At 39.2% G+C, this 22,607-nt stretch overlaps 1 protein-coding gene across 4 annotated transcripts in view; it reads left to right on the top strand.

Moving 5' to 3' along the window:
* The first annotated feature begins 427 nt into the window (after positions 1 to 427).
* NFKB1 (nuclear factor kappa B subunit 1) overlaps positions 428 to 22,607 on the top strand; it is a 56,469-nt gene continuing 34,289 nt past the window's right edge. For 3 of the 4 annotated variants that reach the window (XM_027677132.1, XM_027677130.1, XM_027677133.1), the window contains exons 1-4: positions 428 to 534; positions 11,797 to 11,849; positions 12,977 to 13,061; positions 20,678 to 20,718. In XM_027677132.1, the coding sequence (XP_027532933.1) occupies positions 11,805 to 11,849; positions 12,977 to 13,061; positions 20,678 to 20,718 (171 nt within the window). In that variant the 5' untranslated portion in view covers positions 428 to 534; positions 11,797 to 11,804. The remainder of the gene's footprint in view (positions 535 to 11,796; positions 11,850 to 12,976; positions 13,062 to 20,677; positions 20,719 to 22,607) is intronic. The other variant, XM_027677131.1, reaches the window with a different exon arrangement.

The raw sequence follows: 22,607 nt of genomic DNA, 5'->3' as shown, positions 1-22,607 counted from the left end.
CAGGATTGCTCTTCTGGCGACGGTAACTCCCCTTGGGATTAAAAAACTCGCGTGTTTACGCGGCTTCATCCGGGGGGGAGGGCCTGTCCCCGGGACAGGGATCTCGTGTCCGGCGAGCGGGCAGGCGGCAGGCACTGCCCTGGCTCCTTCCCCGCTGCCTCCCCGGGATGCCGCCCGGGGCGGCTCGAGCGCCCCTCCTCCTGCCCCGACAGCCGCTCGCTCCTGCTCCTGCTCCTGCTCCCGCTCCTGCCCCGCCCCGCCCGCGCGGCCCTTCGCGCTGCCGGAGCGTCAGCGGGAATTTCCAGCCAGGAAGTGCTGCGGGCCGGGGGCAGGGGCGGAGGTTGCGCAGGCCGGTGCCGCTCGGCTGCCCTGGCCGGCGGGGCGGGCGGGGAGGAGGGGGAAAGTCCGCGCGGAGCGGAGCCGGGTGGCGGGCGGCGGCACGTCGCTTACATGGCGCGGCGCTGAGGGACCCGCCGGCGGCACACCGCCACCACGACCTGGAGGAGGAGGCGCCGCCAGCCCTGCCCTGCCCCGGTGAGCCCCAGGCGTCCCCTGACCCGCCGCTCGCTCTTTCTCCGCTGTCCGTGCCTCGGCGCCCGCCTGCCGCTGGCTGAGCTCCCTCTGCCCCGCGCCAGCTCGGGCCGGGCTGGGCGGCGGCAGCGCCGCGGGGAGCGCGGCAGCCCACGGAGCGGAGCTTTGCCGGTGGGAAGCGTGTCCCCGGGAACAGCCCCGCGCCTGCCACCTCGGCCCGGGCGCGGAGCTCCCGCTGGAGCGCCGGGAGGAGCTGCCGCGGGATTCGCCCGCGCTCGGCGCGGCGGCTGCGGCGAGCCGGGGGAGCGGGCGGGATGCCGGGCAGGGCTTTTCTGCTGGGATGCTACAGGGGTCTTCTTGGCGAGGAAAGGGGTGTCTGTGACAGGCTGTCCGGTAAAGTGAAAAATTCTGAAAGCCCGACTTGTGCTGACGGCGTGGCGGGTGCTTGTAGGGCGAAGGAGGTGCTGCTTTTATCAGTTTTGGTTTCGGAGGTGACACACGTACGTGCTCCGCCTGAGACACAGCCGGGAGAGCCCGCCGGGGCACAGCATCAAAACGTGGGTTTGGTACTGGCAGCTTCGGGTGTCTTCGTCTTGGGTGAAGCCCAAGGGTGTCGCAGATAGTATTTAAAAAAGACTGCGTTAAAAGGTAGGAAATAGTGAGGTTTTTGAAGGTAATTTAGTAATAAGTGATGAAACTGAAAAGTTCTCATCATGAGGAGGAATATTATTAGACTGACTGGTCTGTTACACTTGACCTAAAACCCAAGAATATCCAGCTTCTCATCATCACAAATTTTTTTGCCTGTTGGTGCTTTTTGCTTTGATGGTAACTTTGGTAAAAAAGCACTGTTGACATTTTATGTGAACATAAAGTGGAATATTATTTCTGTGACACATGCTATGTGTTGTTGGGCTATTATCATAATGCAGTGTACTACTGTGTAATTTCATTCAAATAAGTGAATGTGAGTGCCTGTAAGCATTTGGGGAATAAGACTTAAGAGACAAGGGATCATCTGCTGTTTCAACTTCCTGTTTTAAAACACTCAAAATCTTTGCTTAAGAGTAACATTTTAAAGGAAATGCAGATTATTATCATTTTTTAAAGTTGTTTTAAAGTGCTGATCATATTTGGCATGTTTTATGCTTCAGAAGTTCTCTTTTCACTTACTCTGTTCAGAGAGAAAAGTGGATGAATTCTTTGCCTTAACACCTCATGTCTTAGATTCTGTGAGGTGCTACACCACCGCTGTCAAGCTCACAGAACAGAGTTGAAAATATAGCACTTTGATTTTATTGACATCCGGAGTCTCTGTGCTATGTACAGTGTAGTATCAACTTTTGAAATAGCGTTTCAGTCAAAGCATTTTTATTCTTTCAGAAAAGAATGTAGCTGCCCCTTCTAGGAAAGCATTAACCAAGACGTCATTCTAAGATATCCTGTCTGCAATGTTTTGTAATCTACAGAAATGACTACAGTTTAACTGAGAAAATGAAAGATGGTAAAGCAGCCTGTAACAATCCAGAAGCAGATGCTCTGTTCTGCAAACTTCTCTGGCTCAAGAATTTAGCTAACAGTTATGCTGAAATATTGTTGTCAGGATCTGCCACAATGTGTGGTGATTTCAAGGAATCTCAGTGCTAAAATCTGTGCAAGATTAGTTAAATAACTTAATCTGAAATATTTCTTTCCACCCTCTGTAAGGAAAGAAATATCAATCAGTGATAGTCATCAAAAAATGGAGTCATTTTCTCATGCAAGAAATGAATATGCTGACTAGAGATAAGAGAACAGCTTTGTATCACTTTGCATCATGTTGTGTGTTTTTAAAAAAGAGTGTTGTAGCAGATAAGCTTCATACCTGCATTTACTTCATTCTGGCAGCACCTTGGTAATGTAGTGTTTATTTTGAAATCAGAAAAGTTTGCTGGGAAAAAGTTTGCTGGGAGAGAGAAAAAGAGAATCTTGGAAGAGGGTGAGAGGGTGGAAAGCAGACAGAGATATTTCACTGATGAGCACATTTGAAAATTTCCTGCTTCATTTGTTGAAAAACAGCGATTCTAATTGTGTCTCAGTTACTATATATTTGACTTTAAAAATCAATTTTAATAATAAATTTAAATTTGCATTTTTTCATTGAAGTGGCATTACGTGAATTCAGTAGGATACCTACAAATAAATATTACTGACGCAAATTTGCTGAATACATTTTTGAGTTTCCTTTTCCCAAAAACTTCCCATGCCACTGTCATATGAATACATGCAAACTCCAGAAATATGTTCAGTTAGGAATTAATGTCATTGTGCTTATTGCTGAGCCTGGAAGTACAGGAACTAAGTTTGAAGGCCTGTGAGTCTTTACTGTCAAGGGTGCTTGTATACAAAGTAGATTTTGGTTTTGAAGTTGCGAAGATGCAGTGAAAGACAATATATTTCTTACTAACTTACAGTTGGTTTTCTGATGTAGTGATGATGAAATTCTGTGGCCTTCAGAGATTCTGGTTAATTCTGTGTTTTCATAGATCACTTCAAAATAACTTGCTAAGATATTTTCACCTGTCAGTGCTGTTTGCAAACTCTGAATTCAAAAGTGTCAGTCTTAAAGAAAATTGTTACTCATTTATGTAAGCAACTAATGAAAAGTCTAAAGTTAGCTAAAAAATCTTTTTTCTAACAAGTTGATACCTTTCCTTTGGTTCTCAGACAAAATAACACAGCTGTTATGAAACAAAGAGGAAAGAATGTTTCAGGCGGAATGAAAAACCAGTTCCTGGTTTTGGTCACTTTTAGCTTTGACACAGGTATTTTAGAAGTGGAAGTTGTAATTTGATGTCCTCTAAATAAGCTGTGAACCTTTTAAGAAGTTCGACATTGATAAGATCATAATTATAGTTGCGTTAACTGTGCCCTTAGGTCAGTCAGGCAGTAAGTTTGCATCTAACTTCAAGCATAGAAATAATTCACTGAATCTTCTTCAGTGCTTTCATTTAAACATATGTATTTTGCTGAAGCACTGTTGACAGTTTCAAAAGTAAGGCCTTAAAAGATGTTTCAAATTATTATAGTCTCAAGGTAAAATCCTTTGTTTAGCATTTAGGTGAAGCTGACAGACTATGTGTGGGAAGGAAGCTACTATTGCTACTACTAGCATTATTTCCCCCTTTCAACTTCTATGTTCTTTTGAAAATCAGTGACACAGATATGTTTTTTTCTTCATTTAAAATGCTAAACTGAAATACCTCTGTTTCATTGTGTCCTCCAAGCAAATTGTTCTGGTATCAACAGGTCAAGTGCAAAGTAGGTCTGAGTTGTGTGGTGTTGAGGTTTGATTGTGCTTTTTTTGTTTGTTTTACTTGTGTTTGGCTCTAGTTTTTTATTTCTGCTGAAGATCATATTTCTGTCTGTTTAAAGATGGACAGATTTTAACATAAGAATGCAGTAGAAACAAAGTAAGCAGGTGATTTTTTGATCTCATTAGTTTAGTCCAAGTGGGTTTTGTTGTGTCATAGGTTACTATAGAAAACTGAGACTGCAAGAGTTTTACCATTTCTTTGTAAAAAGCAAAAAAATAAGCCTTAGTAATCACTTTGCATCTATAGATTTGAAAACTAGGGTATAGCTGTGACTGTGCTGGGCTCAGTTTGACCTGTTTGGTTCCACTTACTGGTGTTAGTAAACTGCTTCTGTCGTGTTATGTTTTCAGTGGCTGTTTGGAACTAAAAGGACACTGAGAATCCCTTAGCTGACTTTTCTGATTGCAGTGCTAACAGCCCTCGCTATTTTCTGAGCCCTCCTCTGCCACTGTTGTTCATGATATAGGGGACTGTCTTCAGTAAGACCCCATAACTTGTGTAAGTGAACTTGATGATAACAGGAAACCTTATGCCAACTAGACTTCTGAAATCTTGGGTTTACTTGTTACTTGGCTTCTCAGAAACACTGTTCTTCCCGTGCTCCCCTCCCACCACTCTCCCCCGCCCCCCCTAAAAAAATAAAAAGGGAAAAGTTTGCAGTTTAATATTGATGATTCATGACACTTAAGGCTTATGAAATGGGTATGTGTGGCTTGTTAATTCAAAATTTGACTTTGATGAACAACTTCTGTATGAAATAGAACTATTTGTAGAGAACATGTCAGTCTTTTTTTTGATCTGTAGGAAAAGTAACAGCATTTTAACATGATATTCACGTTAGTTCAAGTAGCAGTAACACCCCACATGGCTAAAATATAGTGTAGTTACTAGAGCTGTTTTGCTGTGTTGAACCTCAGTATTTTTACATATACTTAGCATTATACATGTACCAGAATATGTTTGCCATATATTTGAATACTGTTTATTCCTTTGGTTTGAGTTGCTTTGAATATGTTTTAACAAAAACATTCTAACTTTATTCCAACAATATCATGGAAAAACAGTTTATATGTTTATGGCATTTTAGTGTTTCCTCTTGACATACTAGTTCACTACTTTGATACTTGGGAAAGGAATAAAACAAAAGTTCTGTTTGCATAGATAGTTAGTAGAGCAACCATTCAGGTAGTCCAGTTACTCTTTGCCAATTGAATTTTCTTATGCTATGATTTTTTTTTCTTCAAATAATAATAAATTTGCTGTAATAAATTTGATTCTAGATTTTGAATCATAAAATAATTTTGCACCCAGCAATTCTGATTTAGAGCATCACACTTCTGAAATCTCTTAAATATTTGCGATTGATTTAATTTCCTAAATATTTTGTAGTTTTTATGCTGTTGTCAAATAATACATCTGCTCACGACTGAAAATATTTGAAAAATTTAATTTCAACAATTTTTAAATTTTAAAAATACACAGAGACAAGTGCCAGGTCCCACCCAACAGGAAATAATAAACAGGCTTAATTAGTAAGAAGAGGAGGCAATTTGTGTTGTTATATTAGAAAAACAAACAGTGTCATTTAGGGTTATGTAGTGTTATTGCAAATGCAACAGTCTATGGATAAGAAAAAGTCTGCAGAGGAAAGTAGAATCTTTGATAAAAATGTCTCTCTGCACAAACTTTTCCTTACTTGTATACTGAGAAATTACACTCAAATCTTTATTGAGCAATTACACGTCTTTGTAGTACCTGAAGGAATGTAAAAATACAACTTCCTTTTGCTGCTTTAGCGGAAATTGGGCATTGTTGAGTTGTATACTGAGAATACAATTTCCTTAAAACAGCTCCCTTCAGCCCCAGATATTGAAGTCATAGATGAGAGAAGAAATAGTAGTAAACATGTAACATTTAAAGGCAAATTTCAAATCTGTTTCATTAGTGAGTTAAAACCTCTTCAAAATAACATAGTTGATGGGGCTTCTTGTCAACCTGAGCAAGTTAGTAATATCTTCTTGTGTTTAGCATGTTTTTCTTTCCTATTTGTGCTAAAGATATCTATGCCAATATTGCGGGTGACAGTATGCATGATGTTGCCTTATATTTTGGTTCTATTTACTTCATATAATACAGAATACTTTAGTTGTTTATCACCTCTTATTTTGAATAAAATGATTTTTACTCTGGAGCTGTACTTCTGGCATTCTGGGAAAAATAACTGAGTTCAATGGAAATGAAGTGCTGATGAATTCAAGAGGTGGCCAGAAGCAGGGTGAAAAGGCCATGCATTGAAAAGGGGTGGGCAGCGTCCTGACTTTGAAGAGACTGTGGTGGTGAAGGCTTGAGACTAAACAGCTTGGATCAGTATCTCAGATCTGTCAGGGCAGCACGCTCTGGCCTCTAGCCAAAATCATCTCAGCAGCTCTTGTCCTCCTTCCCTCACTGACCTAGCAATTCCAAGTCTCTATTGCACAATACTTTTTCCCAGCATCTCTGTTTGGGAAATTTTGGTCTCTAGAACTATTGTCTCTATACAGGTACAGATTATGTTTTGCAAAGGTTAGAAGAGTGAGACTCAAGGATAAATAGTTGCCATTTAAAGTTAAGTAAACAATGCCAGGTAAAAGATATGGTAGAGACTGTACAATACAACAGTTACTGTTTCTACCTCAGTATTTCTAGCTGCTGTTCCTAAAAACATAGTTCTCTGCAGTCACATAGTCTGCCGTCACATAGTCTGCCATGTTTTATAGCCCTGAGGTAGCAAAAATATACTTTCAATATAATATATAAAGCACAAATGTCTTTGCTTTTTTTTATCCTCATTCCTCTCTATTTTTAGTAAGCAAAATAAACAGGCTGAGAACATAACCACAGTGGATTTCATTACTTTCATTCAGTGTTCAGTTAAGTTTATTTTTAACAGGTAAATTACAATGAAAGCCAAGTTAAAGAGAAAAAGCACTGCTAGAATACTTTCAGGAAGTGTTGTTCTTTCTGTATATCAGGTCAGTTGAAGTACAGTAGTTGAGTTTCTCACCTTGAGGCTTACTTTCTGAATCCCAGCCTTGAAAGGTGAGAACAGGTTGATGTAAAACATCGCATAAAGTAAGCGATGAATGTTCTTCGATGAAGAAATTTATTTAAACCATCAGACTAATTCCAGTTCACAAGTGCAATGGAGTGGGTAATAAAGATCATGATTGTCTGTAGAAAGGTAATAGGAAGTCCCATTCCAAGTTTGTAGGGATTGTATTGGATACTGGTATCAAAGAGGGCAAGGGTTTACCTCATGCTTTAAATTCAGGCTGGAAAGTTGAAGAGAAGTAGAGGGAAGGATCTGGACTCTGATAAGTCAGGAGGGCTGAAAAAAATTGGGTAGGGAAAGTTGTCTTGGTTTTTAAAAGGTGAACACAATGCATGTTGGAGAACAGGGAAGAGCTCTGAAATCAAATGATTGGGATAAACAGCAATGAGAATTCTTGTTCCTGGATGAGAGCATTCCTATGTTAGTTATGTTGTTTCCATTTTAAATGCCTGATCCTTTTGAAGCTTTAAAACAATTATTCAGAATGCAATAAATGAAGTCATGTTCTTCCAGCTATACCTACTTGTACCTTGTGCCATTTAGTTACTGAGGAGGAGGAGTGATGGCAAAGTAGCTGCCATTCTATTTGCTTGGTTGTTTGGTGCAACCCCACTGTCTTCCATATATGTGTATGTATGTACAACTTCCTAGTTGTTGGGGTTTTTTTTTCCCTTTTTAAACCTTTTTCAAAGTGGCAATTGACCTGCTGTGAGAAGAAAGGAGTACTGCACATGTATGCATATGCACACACATACACACCCTCAGTAGGTACAACTGTGTGGTTTTGGCAAGTTTAGCTGGATTTGACATTTTCCCATTGCACTAGGAGCTAAATGAAGTTGCTTCACCCGCCTTTAAATTTTCACACTTAAAAATACTGTGAATTGAAATGTTTTGTTTCCTGAGCCTTGTTATCTGAAAGACTTCAGACAATCTCCAGGGTGGAGACTGCTGTGGTTGCTTGTAGTCTGCAGATGTTGAAGCATTTTTTTATTGTAGATGCAAGTGTGCAATACAACTTGTGGGAATTGGAGATTGTGCAGGAAGTGGGCATATATAATAACATGAACTTCCACAAAACAATTTTAATTGAGTCATCTTCTAATGAGAGAGAGGTGGCAGTCTCTGCCTCATAGAGGTGGCAGCTCATGTTGAGAATGAACAAAGCTACACGAGGTAGATGCTAATCTTACCACTTGATGCATGTAGGAAAGGTGTGTAGACATGGAGCAGTAAGGGAAGAGGCCAATTAAAAGTCACACAGCTAATGCTAGGGACTGTTTCTCTGCAAGTGTCTTTTTCTCTTTTTGATCGTTATCGACTCTCTGGATTTGCACCAATTTTTGTGTAAGAAGAGGAAGTGTAGAGATTTGTTAACTAAATAAATCTTAAAGAAACAAATTCTAGTTTGGAGGTAGGGGTCCCAGAACATCTTTGTCGGTTTTTTGGCTTTGAAGAGGACAAAACAGTGAAACTGAGTGTTTTCATTTAGAAGGGTCATTTGAAACTGCTGGGTTAATCTTTGTCTAGGCCCTGAAAAGGCAGTCAAGTGTCAGTTCACATACACAAAGATGTATATTTGCACATCTAAATCATAATCTGTTTATAATAAACTGGCTTAGCATTCAGGCCTGAGAGAAAGTCTTTAACCTTTCCCCCCCCCCAAACACTGCAGCTGACTGTTGAACACGAAAGATCTTAAGTAACAGCAGCCTGTGCTGTTGATGCAAGAGAGACTGTGTTTAATACCTGGTTAGACATTCATACCTGCAATATGTAGGTAGTTGCTTTGCTGCTTCCAATTGTAATGTTCGTAGAATCATAGAATAGTTTGGATTGGAAGGGACCTCAAAGATCATCTAGTTCCAGCCCCCCTGCATCATGGGCAGGGACACCTCCCACTAGACCAGATTGCTCAAAGCCTATCCAACCTGGCCTTGAACACTTCCAGGGCTGGGGCATCCACACCTTCTCTGGCCAAACTGTGCCAGTGTCTCACCACCCTCCTAAGTGAAGAATTTATTCCTTCTATCTGATGTAAACCTACCCTCTGTTTGTTTAAAGCCATTTCCCCTTACCCCATCACTACATACCCTTGTAAAAAGTCCTCTCCAGCTTTCCTGTAGACCTTCTCTAGGTACTTGGAAGGTGCTGTAAGGTCTCCCTGGAGTCTTCTCCAGGGTGAACAGCTGCAACCCTCTCAGCCGGTCTGCAGAGCAGAGGTGTCCCAGCCCTTTGAGCATCTTTGTGACCCTCCCCTGGACTTGCTCCAACATGTCCATGTCCTTCTTGTGCTGAGGACCCCAGAGCTGAATGTAGTACTGCAGTGGGGACATATGTAATAGCTGCTGTTTTGCTCTCATGACATTGTTCACTGCATCAGCTAAAAAGGCAGAAATGACTGCATTCATAAGGTGAAATTCAAATAGACAAAGATTTTATTTCTGCATGGATTTTAATTTTTACATCAAAGTACTTAAGATGAAAAGTTTTCAGAAATACTGCCTCTGCGATATTTTTCCGCTTTGTTGGACAGTCATGTAATGTAGAACTGTAGATGTGACCAGGAAGCGTAGCAGGTGTGAGAACTGCTGTTCTCCCAGAGTTCTGCTGGAGGGAGAGTGGTGCAGTCTGAGAAACTAGAATAGGGCAAAGGCAATAGAACATACTGTTAAATTTGTCCTATTGGGCTTGCAGAAAAAGCTGTGCGATGCTTACTTTGGAAGTTTTGCAAATTATACATTTAGCAAACAGGCAAGTAGGCAGATGCTATTCACATCAACTCCTCAGAATATTTTTTTTGAACAAGGACATTTACTGTGTTGTCTGGGTAGGTATTTTGGAACACAGTTTTGCATGTGTGACTCGTGAAATAGTAAGATCACAAAACAAGACTTTTAGGACCAGTTTTTATTCTGTTTATGCAGAAGAAACATGGCATTTGCACTCAGTTACCTAAACAGGGTGCATCAACAGGGTAGGTATTTTCTGATGCTTTGTAAATAATATTGGCTATTGAGGTATTGAGATTGTTTTCTGTAATACTGACACTTTTCACTGGGAACTGTTTGACAAAAACTAAATTACAGTTGTTTCAGTGATTTCAGTATGTCAGTTGGCAATGATGATTATTTTATTTCTATGGAACAGAAGTCAAACAAAAACATCTTAGCAAAGTTCGTTGTATGCTGAAGGGGTTTTTATGCATTTTATGTCAACTTTTTCCATAAAGATTAATAGTAACAATAACAAGTTGTTGATGAAAATAATGTTTTGTGAATGTGCCTATGAAATAATGTGATTGACTGGTATTTTTTATATTGCTCAAATCCTGATGTATTGGGTGATAAAGTACAACATGGGTGACATTGACTGCTTGTTACATCTGTTACTAATTTTTGGCTGAAATCTTATGACCAGTTATTTGATGTTTGCTCAAATACTACAAATAAATATTACCCAGTAAATTTCTCTCTAAAATTGAATTACAGTCAGGTGTGTACTTTTTACTTTGTAGAGTCAAAAATAATTTTATCCATGTGAACCTCCTTTTCCTGAAAGTCATCTGTGTATTAAGTGTCTCCTATTTCTCTATTTTATTTTTTTTCCATTTTCTAGTTTGTGTGGGATGGGTGCCTATATGTTGGCTTTGGAGCTTGTTAACGAGCTGAGTTGAGTCTCCATCAAAGTGAAGTACCTAAGTATTCCAATTTTCATATTGATACTTGCCTTTCTAGTTGCTGTAGAAGGTACATGGTGACTCAGTTTTTCTTTACTGATTTACTGATCGTTTGCAACTCTCCTTCATAGTGCAATAGTTTTCATAGTTTGCTTTGTTGGAAAACGTGGCTCATGTTCATTGTGGTGGAATATGAGGGCCAGTGACATGTTTCTGACTTCTGTTAGTTATTAACCTTATTTAGTGTCTGCTTGCATGCAGACATGAGCCTCTTGACATAGTCATACAGTTATTTTCAGATGTTCCCTTGAAGAGCCTTATTTAGTGAGATCAACATAGGTGAAATTAAAATTCTTTCAGTAACATCTACATTAGAGGAAATAACACTAATATTTTCTAATAGACCTTATAAGTTCCTAAGCAAATTTACAGGCTCTGCTCCTGGCCCCTCACTACTGGCCCCTGGAAAACTAAGCCAACCTAAACTTTCCCAGTGTCCAGCATTTACATGTAGACCTGTGAGAGAGGGTTGGGAATGCTGTACGTCCATAATTGTCATTGTCAGCACTGTGTCATTGTGGGTGCTAAGCACTTGTGGACCACTGGAAATAAAGGCGTCCAAAATTAGTCAATATTTGACTCCTGTTTGTATTTATAAAATGTAAAAAATATTAGATGTTCTTCCTTGGGTATCTTTGTCTTGCATTTAGCAATACTTCACAAGAAAACCGTTCTGGTTCATTCATGGATGCTCAGAATGCTCTTTTTATTGTGTAAGAATGCAGAGTCCTGCTTTTGCTAGAGTATGGTAATGATTTTACCTAAAGTCTTAATTACAGAATAGTCAGAGGAAAGACAGAAACAAATTAATTCCTGAAGAAATTTTGACTTCAGGACTTTAATATTAATTTTTAGTTACTTGAGAGTAGGCAATGGAAAATCCTAGCTGTAACCTATCCTGTCCTTACATTGTCCCTTCCAAATCCTGAGGAATTTTGAAAGTATTTTAAAAATCATTAATGTGATGAGTAAAATAAGAAGTTTCAGAGATGGGGCTTTTAACTTGAACATTTTCCAGGTTTCTCTACTGCTGTACCTTGAAAAAAAAATAGAGTTCTAATCATGGTTTTGTGTTTCAGGACTTAAAATGGCAGGAGAAGATTCCTATATTATGGGAGTATCTGATCCCCAAGTAAGTGGATTTGTATGTTTTCAGTATACCTGTATCCTCTTCTAGCTCTCTGTTTAGGTTTTATCTCATACTGTCCTGTCATTGCCTAGGCTTAACAACATGGACATATCAAAGGATTTTGCACTGAAGAAGTCAGATTTGGGGAAATCTAGAGGATTTTTTTACCTAAGGTGATTTTTATGTGATCTGTAAAGTGCCTTGCCACTAGTTAAATGGTTGAAATGTAAAGGAAAGCTAGACCTGCTGAAATAAGCATTTGGAAAAATTACTTATTTTTAAGCCCTGCCTGCCTGTGACACTTACTGTGAAATTTCTGCTGTGGTGGACAGTGGACTTTTTCTGAAAATAAAACCCCTTATGCCATAGAAGGCCTTTTTGTGTAATTTTTTATGGTATTTGCATTGACATAGATGAGTAAAATGTTCCTTCACTCATACAGATTGGTAGGCCTAACTCTTATCAGCTCTTCCTGATCTCATTAGATCTGAACTATGAAAATGGTGCTTGGGTGAAAAGTTTAAATAAAGAACAGATCATTTCTACTCACCCTAATTTTCAAAGAGCAAGTATTTTCTCCTTTATGCTTGCTCCACTTTGGAAGAAGATAGATTTATACCTGACAACAATTACAGTGAGTTAAGACATGTCAGTGTTAAAAAAAAAATAAATTAAACTTTAACCTAGGTATACTGTTTCTTGCATTAGACCTTGTCGATATATTTACATAAGGAATGTAGTCTGGTAAGGTTTAATCAGAGAAGTGAAAATGAAAACTCACAGGTTCTCAGCAAGGCCTTGGGCAAGACATCTAGTGTCAGATTTTCAAAATTTACTGTATAAGCTCTTTTGAATATATAGTTTTTAGTGCATGTAAGCAAAATGCACGTTTACAAACTGTGCTGAGGTCGGTGCGGTCTCATGATAGTGGTGGAACTTGGGCAGTGCTATCAGCTCTGCTTGCACTGCTGTTGCCAGCAAAAATAAATTAGCTATAAGATGTTCATGTAATTCAACAAAGTATTTGCAGTGTCAATATTTGCAGAGAACTTTGAAATTCTTTGCTGATAGATGCTTTATGCAATTATGTATACATGTAGTAATGAAGAGTATATTTTCTTTCGATGTAGATGTTTGCAATGGATCAGTTCATTGGAATGAATGCATTATTTAATAGTACAAATTACATCACTTCAGACTTACCAATGCGAACAGGTAAGAACCATTACTATTTAATGGTATTGTCCTGCTGATTCTTCCTGTTTGTTTCCTTTTGTAAAGTTCTTTCCAGAGGCTTTTTTGTTTCCAGTCTTTCATAATACTAGATTGCAAAGTTGTCAACTAGATTTTTTTTTTTTTTTACATCTTTTTGCATCTCTTTCTTACCCACATGAAACTTTCAGCAGTGAGGCAAATCTAATTCTCTTTTGGCTTGTACAGAAACTGAAAGTTTCAACAAGTTTCCCAGCTCAAACCAGAACAGTGACCAAAGAGCTTTGAGTGACCTGATTTTATGAATTATTTTGTATTGGGTTTTTTCTAAATTTGTGCCTTCAGTGACCTACCCGTTTGTATTGCCACTTTGCAGACTGCAACATGCACTTCTTTTCCTTTTGAATGCTTTCATTTGTTGTAGTAGTTCTTAAGGTGCTTGTTTTTCACTAGTAAAATGTAGAGAATGTTAACTTCCTGTGTTTTTCCTTCTCTGTGACTTCTCTGTTTCCTGTAAAGTGGCGGTGTGGTATTAGGAGTACCTGACAATTTCCTGAATAATAACACTCATTTAAAAGTTCAGAGTCAAATTTTGCAACAAACTGCTGAAAATAAGCATATAGTATTCTGCAGAGGTCTGATATGCAGCTCTTCCAGTATGGTTCAAGACCAGTAATAACAAATACAAGCCCTTTATAGCTCAGTCAGTATTACCTGCTTCATCAACCTTAGTCTGGTTTTACTTTTTAAATTTCTATATTAATATTACTTCTTTCATGAATTTGGAAAATTATTTTTTCCTGCTTAGCTTATTGGAATAGCTGATATGAAAGGAAGAGGGAAATAAAATTTTATTTAAGCTTATGTGGGTTTTTTTCAATATATATATCTCCAATATAGCTATTAATGTCTTTTAACAGGAGAACTTTCTGTTGTTGTCTATTTGACTGTTGTATCAGGATGTAGCTGGTATCTTCTGTATTACAAATTACTTTTGTTTGTTGAAAGTGCAAACCACTTCTGCTTGAAATATTTGATACACTTGACAGCAGTGAGATTAAATAAACATTTAGCATTTTCCTTCGTAGGGAAAATTCCACCCTTAAGTAACAATAAATGCTGACTTTAAAATAAAAATGAAGGCATGCTTACTGTTTTAGTGTTTCCTTGTTTAAACCATGCTTCAGTTTTCTTGACTGAGTAGTAGGAAGAAAGGATCAAGAAACACATATGGTACAGAAAATTTTGTTTCAAGATACGATGTTCTGATGAGCAAAGCTCTTGACGAATATGGACAAACATCCAACAAATAATTGTTGCAATCATTTGTTTGCAGTGTGGTTTTATTAAGACAGATAAAATTATTCTCTAGGATTCATCTGTGTAGGATGAAATAGCTTGTGCATTGTATACCAAGGGGTTTTTTTTCGCTGTCCTCCCGGAGTTTCTGTGGAACAAATAAGGTTATGGAAATTTCCCCATAAGAAGCTCTCTTACATGTACCTTTTAAGCGTACTCTGTGCTACTCATGCTAGATCATTCCATACCAATTATTCATTTATATAAAACTTACTTTCAGATATCTATGTCCTGTCTAAAGTAGAAAACAGGTGTTTTCAAAACCGTGCCAGGGAGTCAAGAATTCATTGAGTTCTGCGGTCACAGAAAACTCTTACTGAGCTAAGTCTAGTTTTGTCCTTAATTTACAAAATTACTTAGAAAAAGGCCTTTTTTTAATATGTGCCACTGCTCTTGTCTACTGCTGCACTATAGCTGCCTAGTTCCCTGTATACAAAATAGGATTCAGTAAAGAATCCTGCATTTCAGGTTATTGCAAACAAAAAGTTGAGATTTAGAAAAACTTGACAGCATCTGATGATGCCATAGTCAATTTGTTTCTTGAGTAGTATCACTGTATTGCTTACTTCCTCCCCTGCTTGAAACTATGCTGTGTTGTTATTAGGGACTAGCTCTTCAGTTGTAAGATAATATAATAATTTATTTAATCTGTTTCAGTGGTTTCCAAGCAGGGACTAATTAATGATATCTTTCTACATGGCGAGGTTAGTTAAAAATTCATGTGGGATTTTCCAGAAATGCTTCCAGCTGAGATATGGAAAGAGTGAAATAAATGTTCTAAAAAGGATTTTTTTGTAGGACAGTTGGATGATCTTTCAGTCTGTGCATTCATAAATGCACAATGTCAGAGCTATTACATTGGCAGACAGGTTTAATATATAACCATGGATTACCATATCATGCCAGTGTACCTGCATCAACAAATAGCTGGGGAATTTGGGGACTTTCTGATGATAAACATTCTGCTGTTATGTTAATATTTACAGTAATAGTAGAAAACCTTTGAGATGTTGGGACAATGATTTTCTCAATGACATTGTTAGTTCTCAAGTGTCTTTGCTCACTTCTTTTTCTCTCTCATGTATGCCAGTTTTAAATAAAAATTAGGATTTGTTATTTTATCTCTAAAGCATTAGAAGTAAGTTACATGGTTCAAGTTCTACATTTGCATCTAAGTCTAGAAAGAGAAGTAGTTTCTGTGTGCATTAGGTGGAAAAGAGATGGATCTATAACAAGTGCCATAACAGTGCAAGTTACAGGATGGAGCTGTGTGTTTAAAACAGCACCACCAGCACAGCCAGTATGTCACAAAGTCAACCTCTACTTTGGCTCATTGGGAGGCATCCTGCCTTTGAGAGTTAGGTACTGATCCTCAGTGGCATCAGGGATGGAGGGAGCATTATCTATGGCATGTATTTAGACAGTGTGAAAGCAGATACACATCGATGGGATGTCCACTGTGTAGTGGAGAGACAAAGTGGTGCCTTACATTGTAGAGGAAATGGGCAGAGTTGTGGGCAAAGTGGTGTATAATTTTGGATGTTTCTTACTTGCTCCTGATTATACAAAGTCATCTACAACCATGGAACACAGCAATCTGTGCCAGTTAGAGGTGGTTCCAGGAACTGGTTAATTGTTTTGTGTTCTAGGGGCTCTGGTCTAACTAGCTTTTGGCATTAAGTGGTGTGTTTTTAAACCTTTGAAGTTGAAGCAGGGCTATCAGGAGCTGAACATTGTTGCCTGGAGTCTGCTAAAATTAGTTTTCTGGTATTTCTTTAACCTCCTCTGTCCAATTCTGTGTGATGCTTGCTCTTCAGAAATGAGAAGGGCATAGAGGGAAAAAGAAGGCACTTAAAAAAGCTTTATTTCATATTTTTTCAGAGAGAGATACAGTTAGAGATTCAAGGAAGCCCAACCATTACCAAAACCTAGATGGGTGTTCATTTTCCCTGTCCCAGGCAGTGACCCTAACCCTCAGAAGCTTGAACAGACTTGCATACTGTTTCTGGTGTTCTTTCTAGATCTTCTGTGCTTGTGTTTTGAAGAGTGAAGTGAGGGAAGAGGTTAAGCAAAGCCTGTGTGCTGCTTGCTTTAAACATCATGCTTTGAATACTGAAGAGTTGAGACTGGAGAGTGTGTTCTTGTGCAGGTGAATCCCTGGCAGGGAGGACGTGCAAATGCTACAACAGGCCTTCAGGAAGGATAAGGCACTAGGTCTTCAGTCTGAGCTTTTAGCAGCAAGGTATCAGTGCCAGGATGGACACAAGAGGGTTGGTGTAGGATTTAACAATCATAACCTAGAGGCTGTGAGTGGTTTCATCCATGTCCGTCCTACAACAGCAATTACGAGGGTGAGATGCCCATTCTGGGAGATCCACAAGCAGAGAGAAGGTAAGCAGGAGACTTGTCCACAGCTGGTTGCAGGTTAAATTGAATGTCTTCAGGTACTAGCTAAGCTGTTAGATAAAGGACCTCACTAGTCCAACAGTGCTGCCAGGCTTGCAGACATATCCCACCAACCTTACAGATCCCTTTTTCCTTGATTTTGTTATGGTGGGAAGAAGGAACCAAGAGGGAGCCTAAGATGGGTGCTCCTCTGGAAGAGTGTGTGTAGGGTGAGGCCTGTCAAGAGGAAGAAAGAATGTAAGTGGTGGGAGTGTCAGGAGGCAGGAGGACCTCTGACTCAGGCAGGAAGGAAAATGAAGAAACTTAGCAGTTGAAGAAGACATGGGGAAGTGGGACTGTGACTCAGGCTGGAGGTGAGGCAGCGGGATGCAAGTTGGTCTGTGGCAACCGAGGTGAGGAGATGGAAAAAGAAGCCCTGAAGCATACCCAAGATGTGGCATTCTGCACCAAAGCCCTTCCATGCTGGAGGACTGCATGTTTTAGTTACAGTTCTTGGCCCTCCTGGCTGGAGCAATGCCAGGCAAATCATGAGGAGTGCTCGTGTCAGAACTTGCCTCTTGGCAACCATGAGAGTGATCCCTGTGTGAAGGCCAGCTCCATGACTGTGTGCCTTCAGCCTCTCTGTAGGGCAAAAGTAGAACTTAGGCTATGCATTAGGTAGTGTTCCTTCTTGTGGTTGTTTAACATTTAAACAAGAATGTGAAGCAATCAACCTTCCAGGCTACAACAGAGGTGCAAAAAATCATCACAAATCTCATCATTATTAGTTTCTCTTACAAGGTGTTTATCTTCAGGTTTCTGCTCTCTGTCTGCTTAGACCAGACATGCCTAGTAATAGAAACGAAATATTAAAAGCTTCCGTGTGCAAAACACTAAATGTCTTTTTTTTTCCATGGGAAAGGATGAGTGAAAGAAGGAACCACACATAGCCAATATTAGGCTGTCAAATGTACTTCTGGGAAGTATTCAGAATTTAGTGAAGACAGTTGTATGAGACTTTTCATGGGGTAAAATCCTTTCTATAATCAAAATTAGATGCCATTTATGCCTGGATGTTGTCTTGAATATTGCTGCTTAATTTTTAAATAGCATGTCAGGTGTAATTAAAGGCATTGCACTCTACTGTTATTTGGGTCTGGTTCGGGTGCTATGCCAGAAAATTACTTAGTGATTGTAAAAGAAAATGTTTAGTTGCAAAACCCAAGGGTTAAAATAAGACCTCACAAAACTGTGTTTTAAATACATTGGTATGTGATTTATATAATATGATTAATGATAACAGCCATCTAGTTTGCCTTTGTACCTTTGCACTGCATTTTTTTGCACTTTCCTAGTGTTAGTATGTAAGATTTTTATTTATTTTTTTTTTAGTCGGTATCTTTGTCGGCTTTTTAGAAACTTTTTTCCAAGGGGGAAGAAGAACCACAATCCCAATTTTTTAATTTCCCTGGGTTTTCACAAGTGTTGTGCAAGGTCAAACCATTTCAGTGGTATAAACAATTTCCCTTGATCTTTCCAGTGTGCCAAGATAGTGTATATCCCTCTCTTAGGAATTTGCATTTACTTATGCTGAGGAAAAATTGAAACTTGGATCTGCTGCATCCTGGGGGACTTCTGTGGCCACTTAGCCATAGGATAAGAACGCTTCCTTTTCTGGCTAATGTTTGAGAGAAAGGGATAGTACTTTGTGTGGATACTAACCCGATGTGTATACCTAGAAAACAATTACTTTGCAGGTTGTGCCCTCAAGGCTTGGTTGAATGTTGAACTACACAGTTGTATTTTAGGTGCATTGTTTCTACCAGTGCCCAGAAAATACAAGGCTTCTGGATTGTTAAAGTATAAAATTTCAGATGCCTAAAGCGTGAGGAGGGTTAGAGGTCTATGAACAGAGGTCTTAAATTTAAGTGCTGATATATTGCTTAAGCCCAACTCAGTTCATCTTGACTCTGTTACAGACAAAAATTGAAACATAAGGCCAAAGCTAAATATTACTCTGCATCTTTTAAAGTTGAAGTCCAAACTGTTTTTCGTGCTTCCTAATGTAAGGTTGTGTGTATATGGTCTTGAGGCAATTTTTTGCATGACTTCAAGTTTACTTTTACACATGAAAGGACAAATGTTGGCCTTAAGAAATAAATTATTTTTGTATGTGAAATTGTTGTGACTGACATTTGCAATATAACTTTGGCGTGAAGATAATTCAGTGGCTGAGTCAGCTAACTGCAGCAATAGAACACTGATTTCATCCACTGGTGTATTTATCACAACTTCCATGTTGAGAGAAGCTTGTTCAGTTAAGACCTGTGCTGACCAAAGACACGAAGGTTTATTTTATTATAATGAAGTTGTACTGAGGAGCTGAGAAGGATGCATGAAGTCATACTACAAACCATACGTTAATGAATCCCTTGCTGTTTTTAATTATTGCTAAACATTGGGCTTATTGGCAAATAAAAGTTGATGTGAGTATGTAGTTCTGTGCTGAAGCCAACTTCTATGTAGTTGGTGTGGTACTTGCAGGTGGTGCAGTTGTTCAGAGGCAGATCACACCTGGACGTGGCAGGGCATGGAATGCTTTGTGTGCTTGCCGGCTCTGCCACATCGCTGTGCCTTGTCTGCTTTGGAGGATTTGTGTGTCCCAGTGAGCTTGCTTGATTCCTCAGCATTAATACCTTTAATAGAGTAGAAGTGGTGATACATAATTCCGACAGGAATATGGCTGGCAAAATATTATGTAGGTATTCACAGTGAAGCTGTTGTTTGGGATCTACTTTGAAAACAACTGATTTTTTAGCATTGAAATGCAAATCTTCTTGTCTGCTTAGCGAGAGGCAGGGAAGAAATCATACCTCTTGGAACTGTTGTTTTCAGACTCGAGTGGCTTGCATTTGAAGAGGTATTTCACAGCCATCCACCTAGAGAGCTTTCCTTCTTGATGTAAATAATCTAAATGGTCAGAACTGGAGCTAAGCTTTGATCAGGTGATGAATTCTTAACTCTGGTGACACTGAGTTCTCATTGGATTTAGGGTCTGCTCAAGACTATTTAAACTGGTGAATTTTAAATGAGGTTTATAGGATAAAGTTAGCCACTGTACGAGACTGAAAGTTGTTTAAGGAAACTGTCTTTAAAAGATGGAAGAAGAATTTTAGTAGAACATAATCCTGTGTATTGGCACCATGATCAAGATGGATCTCAATGGAGAGTCTCCATCTCTAATCAAATTGAGTGTATTCAGTGTTTTTAGAGGCACAGCAGAACAGTATATTTAGAAGTGTATCTGAAATTATTAAAAGAATGTAAATTGTTTAGTCTTCTCAATTCCAGGATTTTATTTAAAGCAGGTCTGACTGTTAGGGCATGTTGAGGCAGCTTGAATTCCTCTTGTATTCCCATACCTCAGAGCTTCCCATTGGCTGTCTCCAGACTTTCGAAAGCACCTATTCAGTAGGAAGCCCTAAGGCCAAAAGCTTGTGAGTATAGTCTTTAGAGCCCAAGGGGTTTAAATACAAAAGTTCACCTTAGCTCAAGAAGGCCAGACTGCTTGTCAGTGGCAAGGGGAGGATCCTGTTCTTATTCACCCTTGCAAATTTTAACTGAGTGATCAGTTGCCCATTTAGGCCCTCTGAGCTAAAATTAACTCTTCTTACTCCACTGGTCTCAAGGAACGCTGGAAATGACAGACTGCCAAGTGATTAAATTATTTATTGAAATTTAAGTTCTGAAGAGACTTAGGTGCTTTCAAAAATTTTATCTCAAGACATTCAAGGACATAATTGTACCCCTGCAACTTATATGTCATAGTAATAAAAATATAATTTCTATTAATACTTTTCTTTCTTTTATGTTAGCAGATGGACCATATCTTCAAATCATAGAACAGCCAAAACAGGTAAGAACAAGACTACATTTTGAAAATGAATTACTACATTCAGCTTTGAATAAATTTAAGACTAGAAAGAAAGAGTACAGAAAAGGCTGAACTCTCAGAACAAATGTGACACTTGAACATGAGCATTTTTAACTCTTGTAGTTAAATTGTTGCATGTTTTGTTCTGTTTTCATCTTTGTGTCTCTGTGGAAGTGTCGTAATACAAAAAAACCCTGAGGATTTTAAAAGTGTGTCTTGCTAAGTATAGACTTTTCATCTTAGAAGTGACTCTTGCAGGACCCCAGTATTTGGAAATATAAACTAGCAGACCAAACACGGAAAATTTTTGGGATTTGTTTCATGTTTCTTGAAACACAAGAAGGAAAAAAGAAAAACACTTCACTCTGTTCCCAAATTACAGGAACTTTTGACTTGTGCTTTGTCATGTTAAAGAAATTCAGTTGTTTGAGATTCCTTTTGTTGTGGTTGTCTGTTTTGAATAATCCATAAAAAAAAGGAAGATAAGTGCTTGAATGTAACTTTTTGTCTGACTATGTAGCAAACACTGACTTATGTTCCTCTGACGGCAGAAAAGTTATTCCAATTCACTGGTTAGTTTTCGTGCAACTGATGTACAGAGTGATTGCTGGGTAAAGATTGCCCTGAAGTATTGCCTGGGTATTGTTCCCCTTTAGCTGGTGGCACCAGCAATTACAAGGATTCTTCCTGAAGCTGTTACAGTATGGAGGCGCCTTTCCTGTCTGTCCCAATGAGTTACAGAAAACCCTACCTTACAGAGCTGTTCAGTAAACAGGAGAAGAGGGTGGCTAAAAGCTGTCCCACCCTCCTCATGGTCTTCTGCAGAAGCATGACACAATCCAGTCTTCCTGGCAGGATGCAGTGGTGAATATGGTTTCAATCACACAGCAAAGACATTTTTGTGCTTGAGCACACATCCATAGTTAGGGACTCTTCATCATAGTCATAAGTGAAACAGCAGTGTACTGTGAACTCTTGGAATATGCTGCCTCTTCCTTGTTTTAGTTCATTCCAAATCAGGCCATGTCTTTGCGTGGTGGGCCTGACAGGATACCCGTACGTAAGGAGAAACCATTGTTTCCATGTGTGACTTCTCAGTAAGTGGCTCCTCTTGTGGAATACCTATGTGGCAAGCTGGGCAATGGTTTTTAACATGGTGATGAGGGTGATTCATCAGCAGAGTGATGAGCTTACAATCACTGTTGGAACAGACAGATGAGGGGAGTAAGACTGTGTGTGTGAAAATATAGCTAGGATAGCAAAGAAAATAGACTGAAGAAAGCTACACAGGTGACTGCTGGATCTGCCGGTTTGAAGGCATCAAGGTGAAGAGAGACTGGGTCATCTCCTGTGTCCTGACTACAGAGGATGCTTTGCCTTTTGGACAACTTGAGCTCAAGCTCATCATAGCTGGGCACTTCACTTGCATATACTCTTGGTCCCTCAGTTCACCTTGGGAAGGCAATATCTGAAAAAAAGTCAGATCTTTAGATTTGCCTGGGAAACAAGTTCTTAACCTGAAAATACTTTAGTGAGAAAGGTATTGGAAGCTAATGTTTACAGAGTAGTTTTAAATCGTGTTGTTTGCTTTCAGCTAATATAGACTTTGAATTCAGAGTTGTCTTCTATTAGAGAGAAGCTGAATGACTATTGACAAAGGGTACCACACTAACTGGTGCTACTTGAACAGACACTGGGAGCACTAATATGATGGGGATTTTGCCAGAGATTGCAGGACTGGAGAGTAGATCTGAATGCAAAATTGGGGACCGCATTAAATATATTGTTAAGTGGAGTTAGAGTTACCAAATACACTTGCTAAAGATTTGTATCTCTTCTGCCTTATAGATTACTGTGTTAAGTAAACAGGA

The sequence above is a fragment of the Neopelma chrysocephalum genome, unplaced genomic scaffold (assembly GCF_003984885.1).
Source record: "Neopelma chrysocephalum unplaced genomic scaffold, ASM398488v2 Primary Assembly neopelma1_42b, whole genome shotgun sequence".
NCBI lineage: Eukaryota > Metazoa > Chordata > Aves > Passeriformes > Pipridae > Neopelma > Neopelma chrysocephalum.
This window is presented reverse-complemented; position numbering and strand designations above follow the sequence as displayed.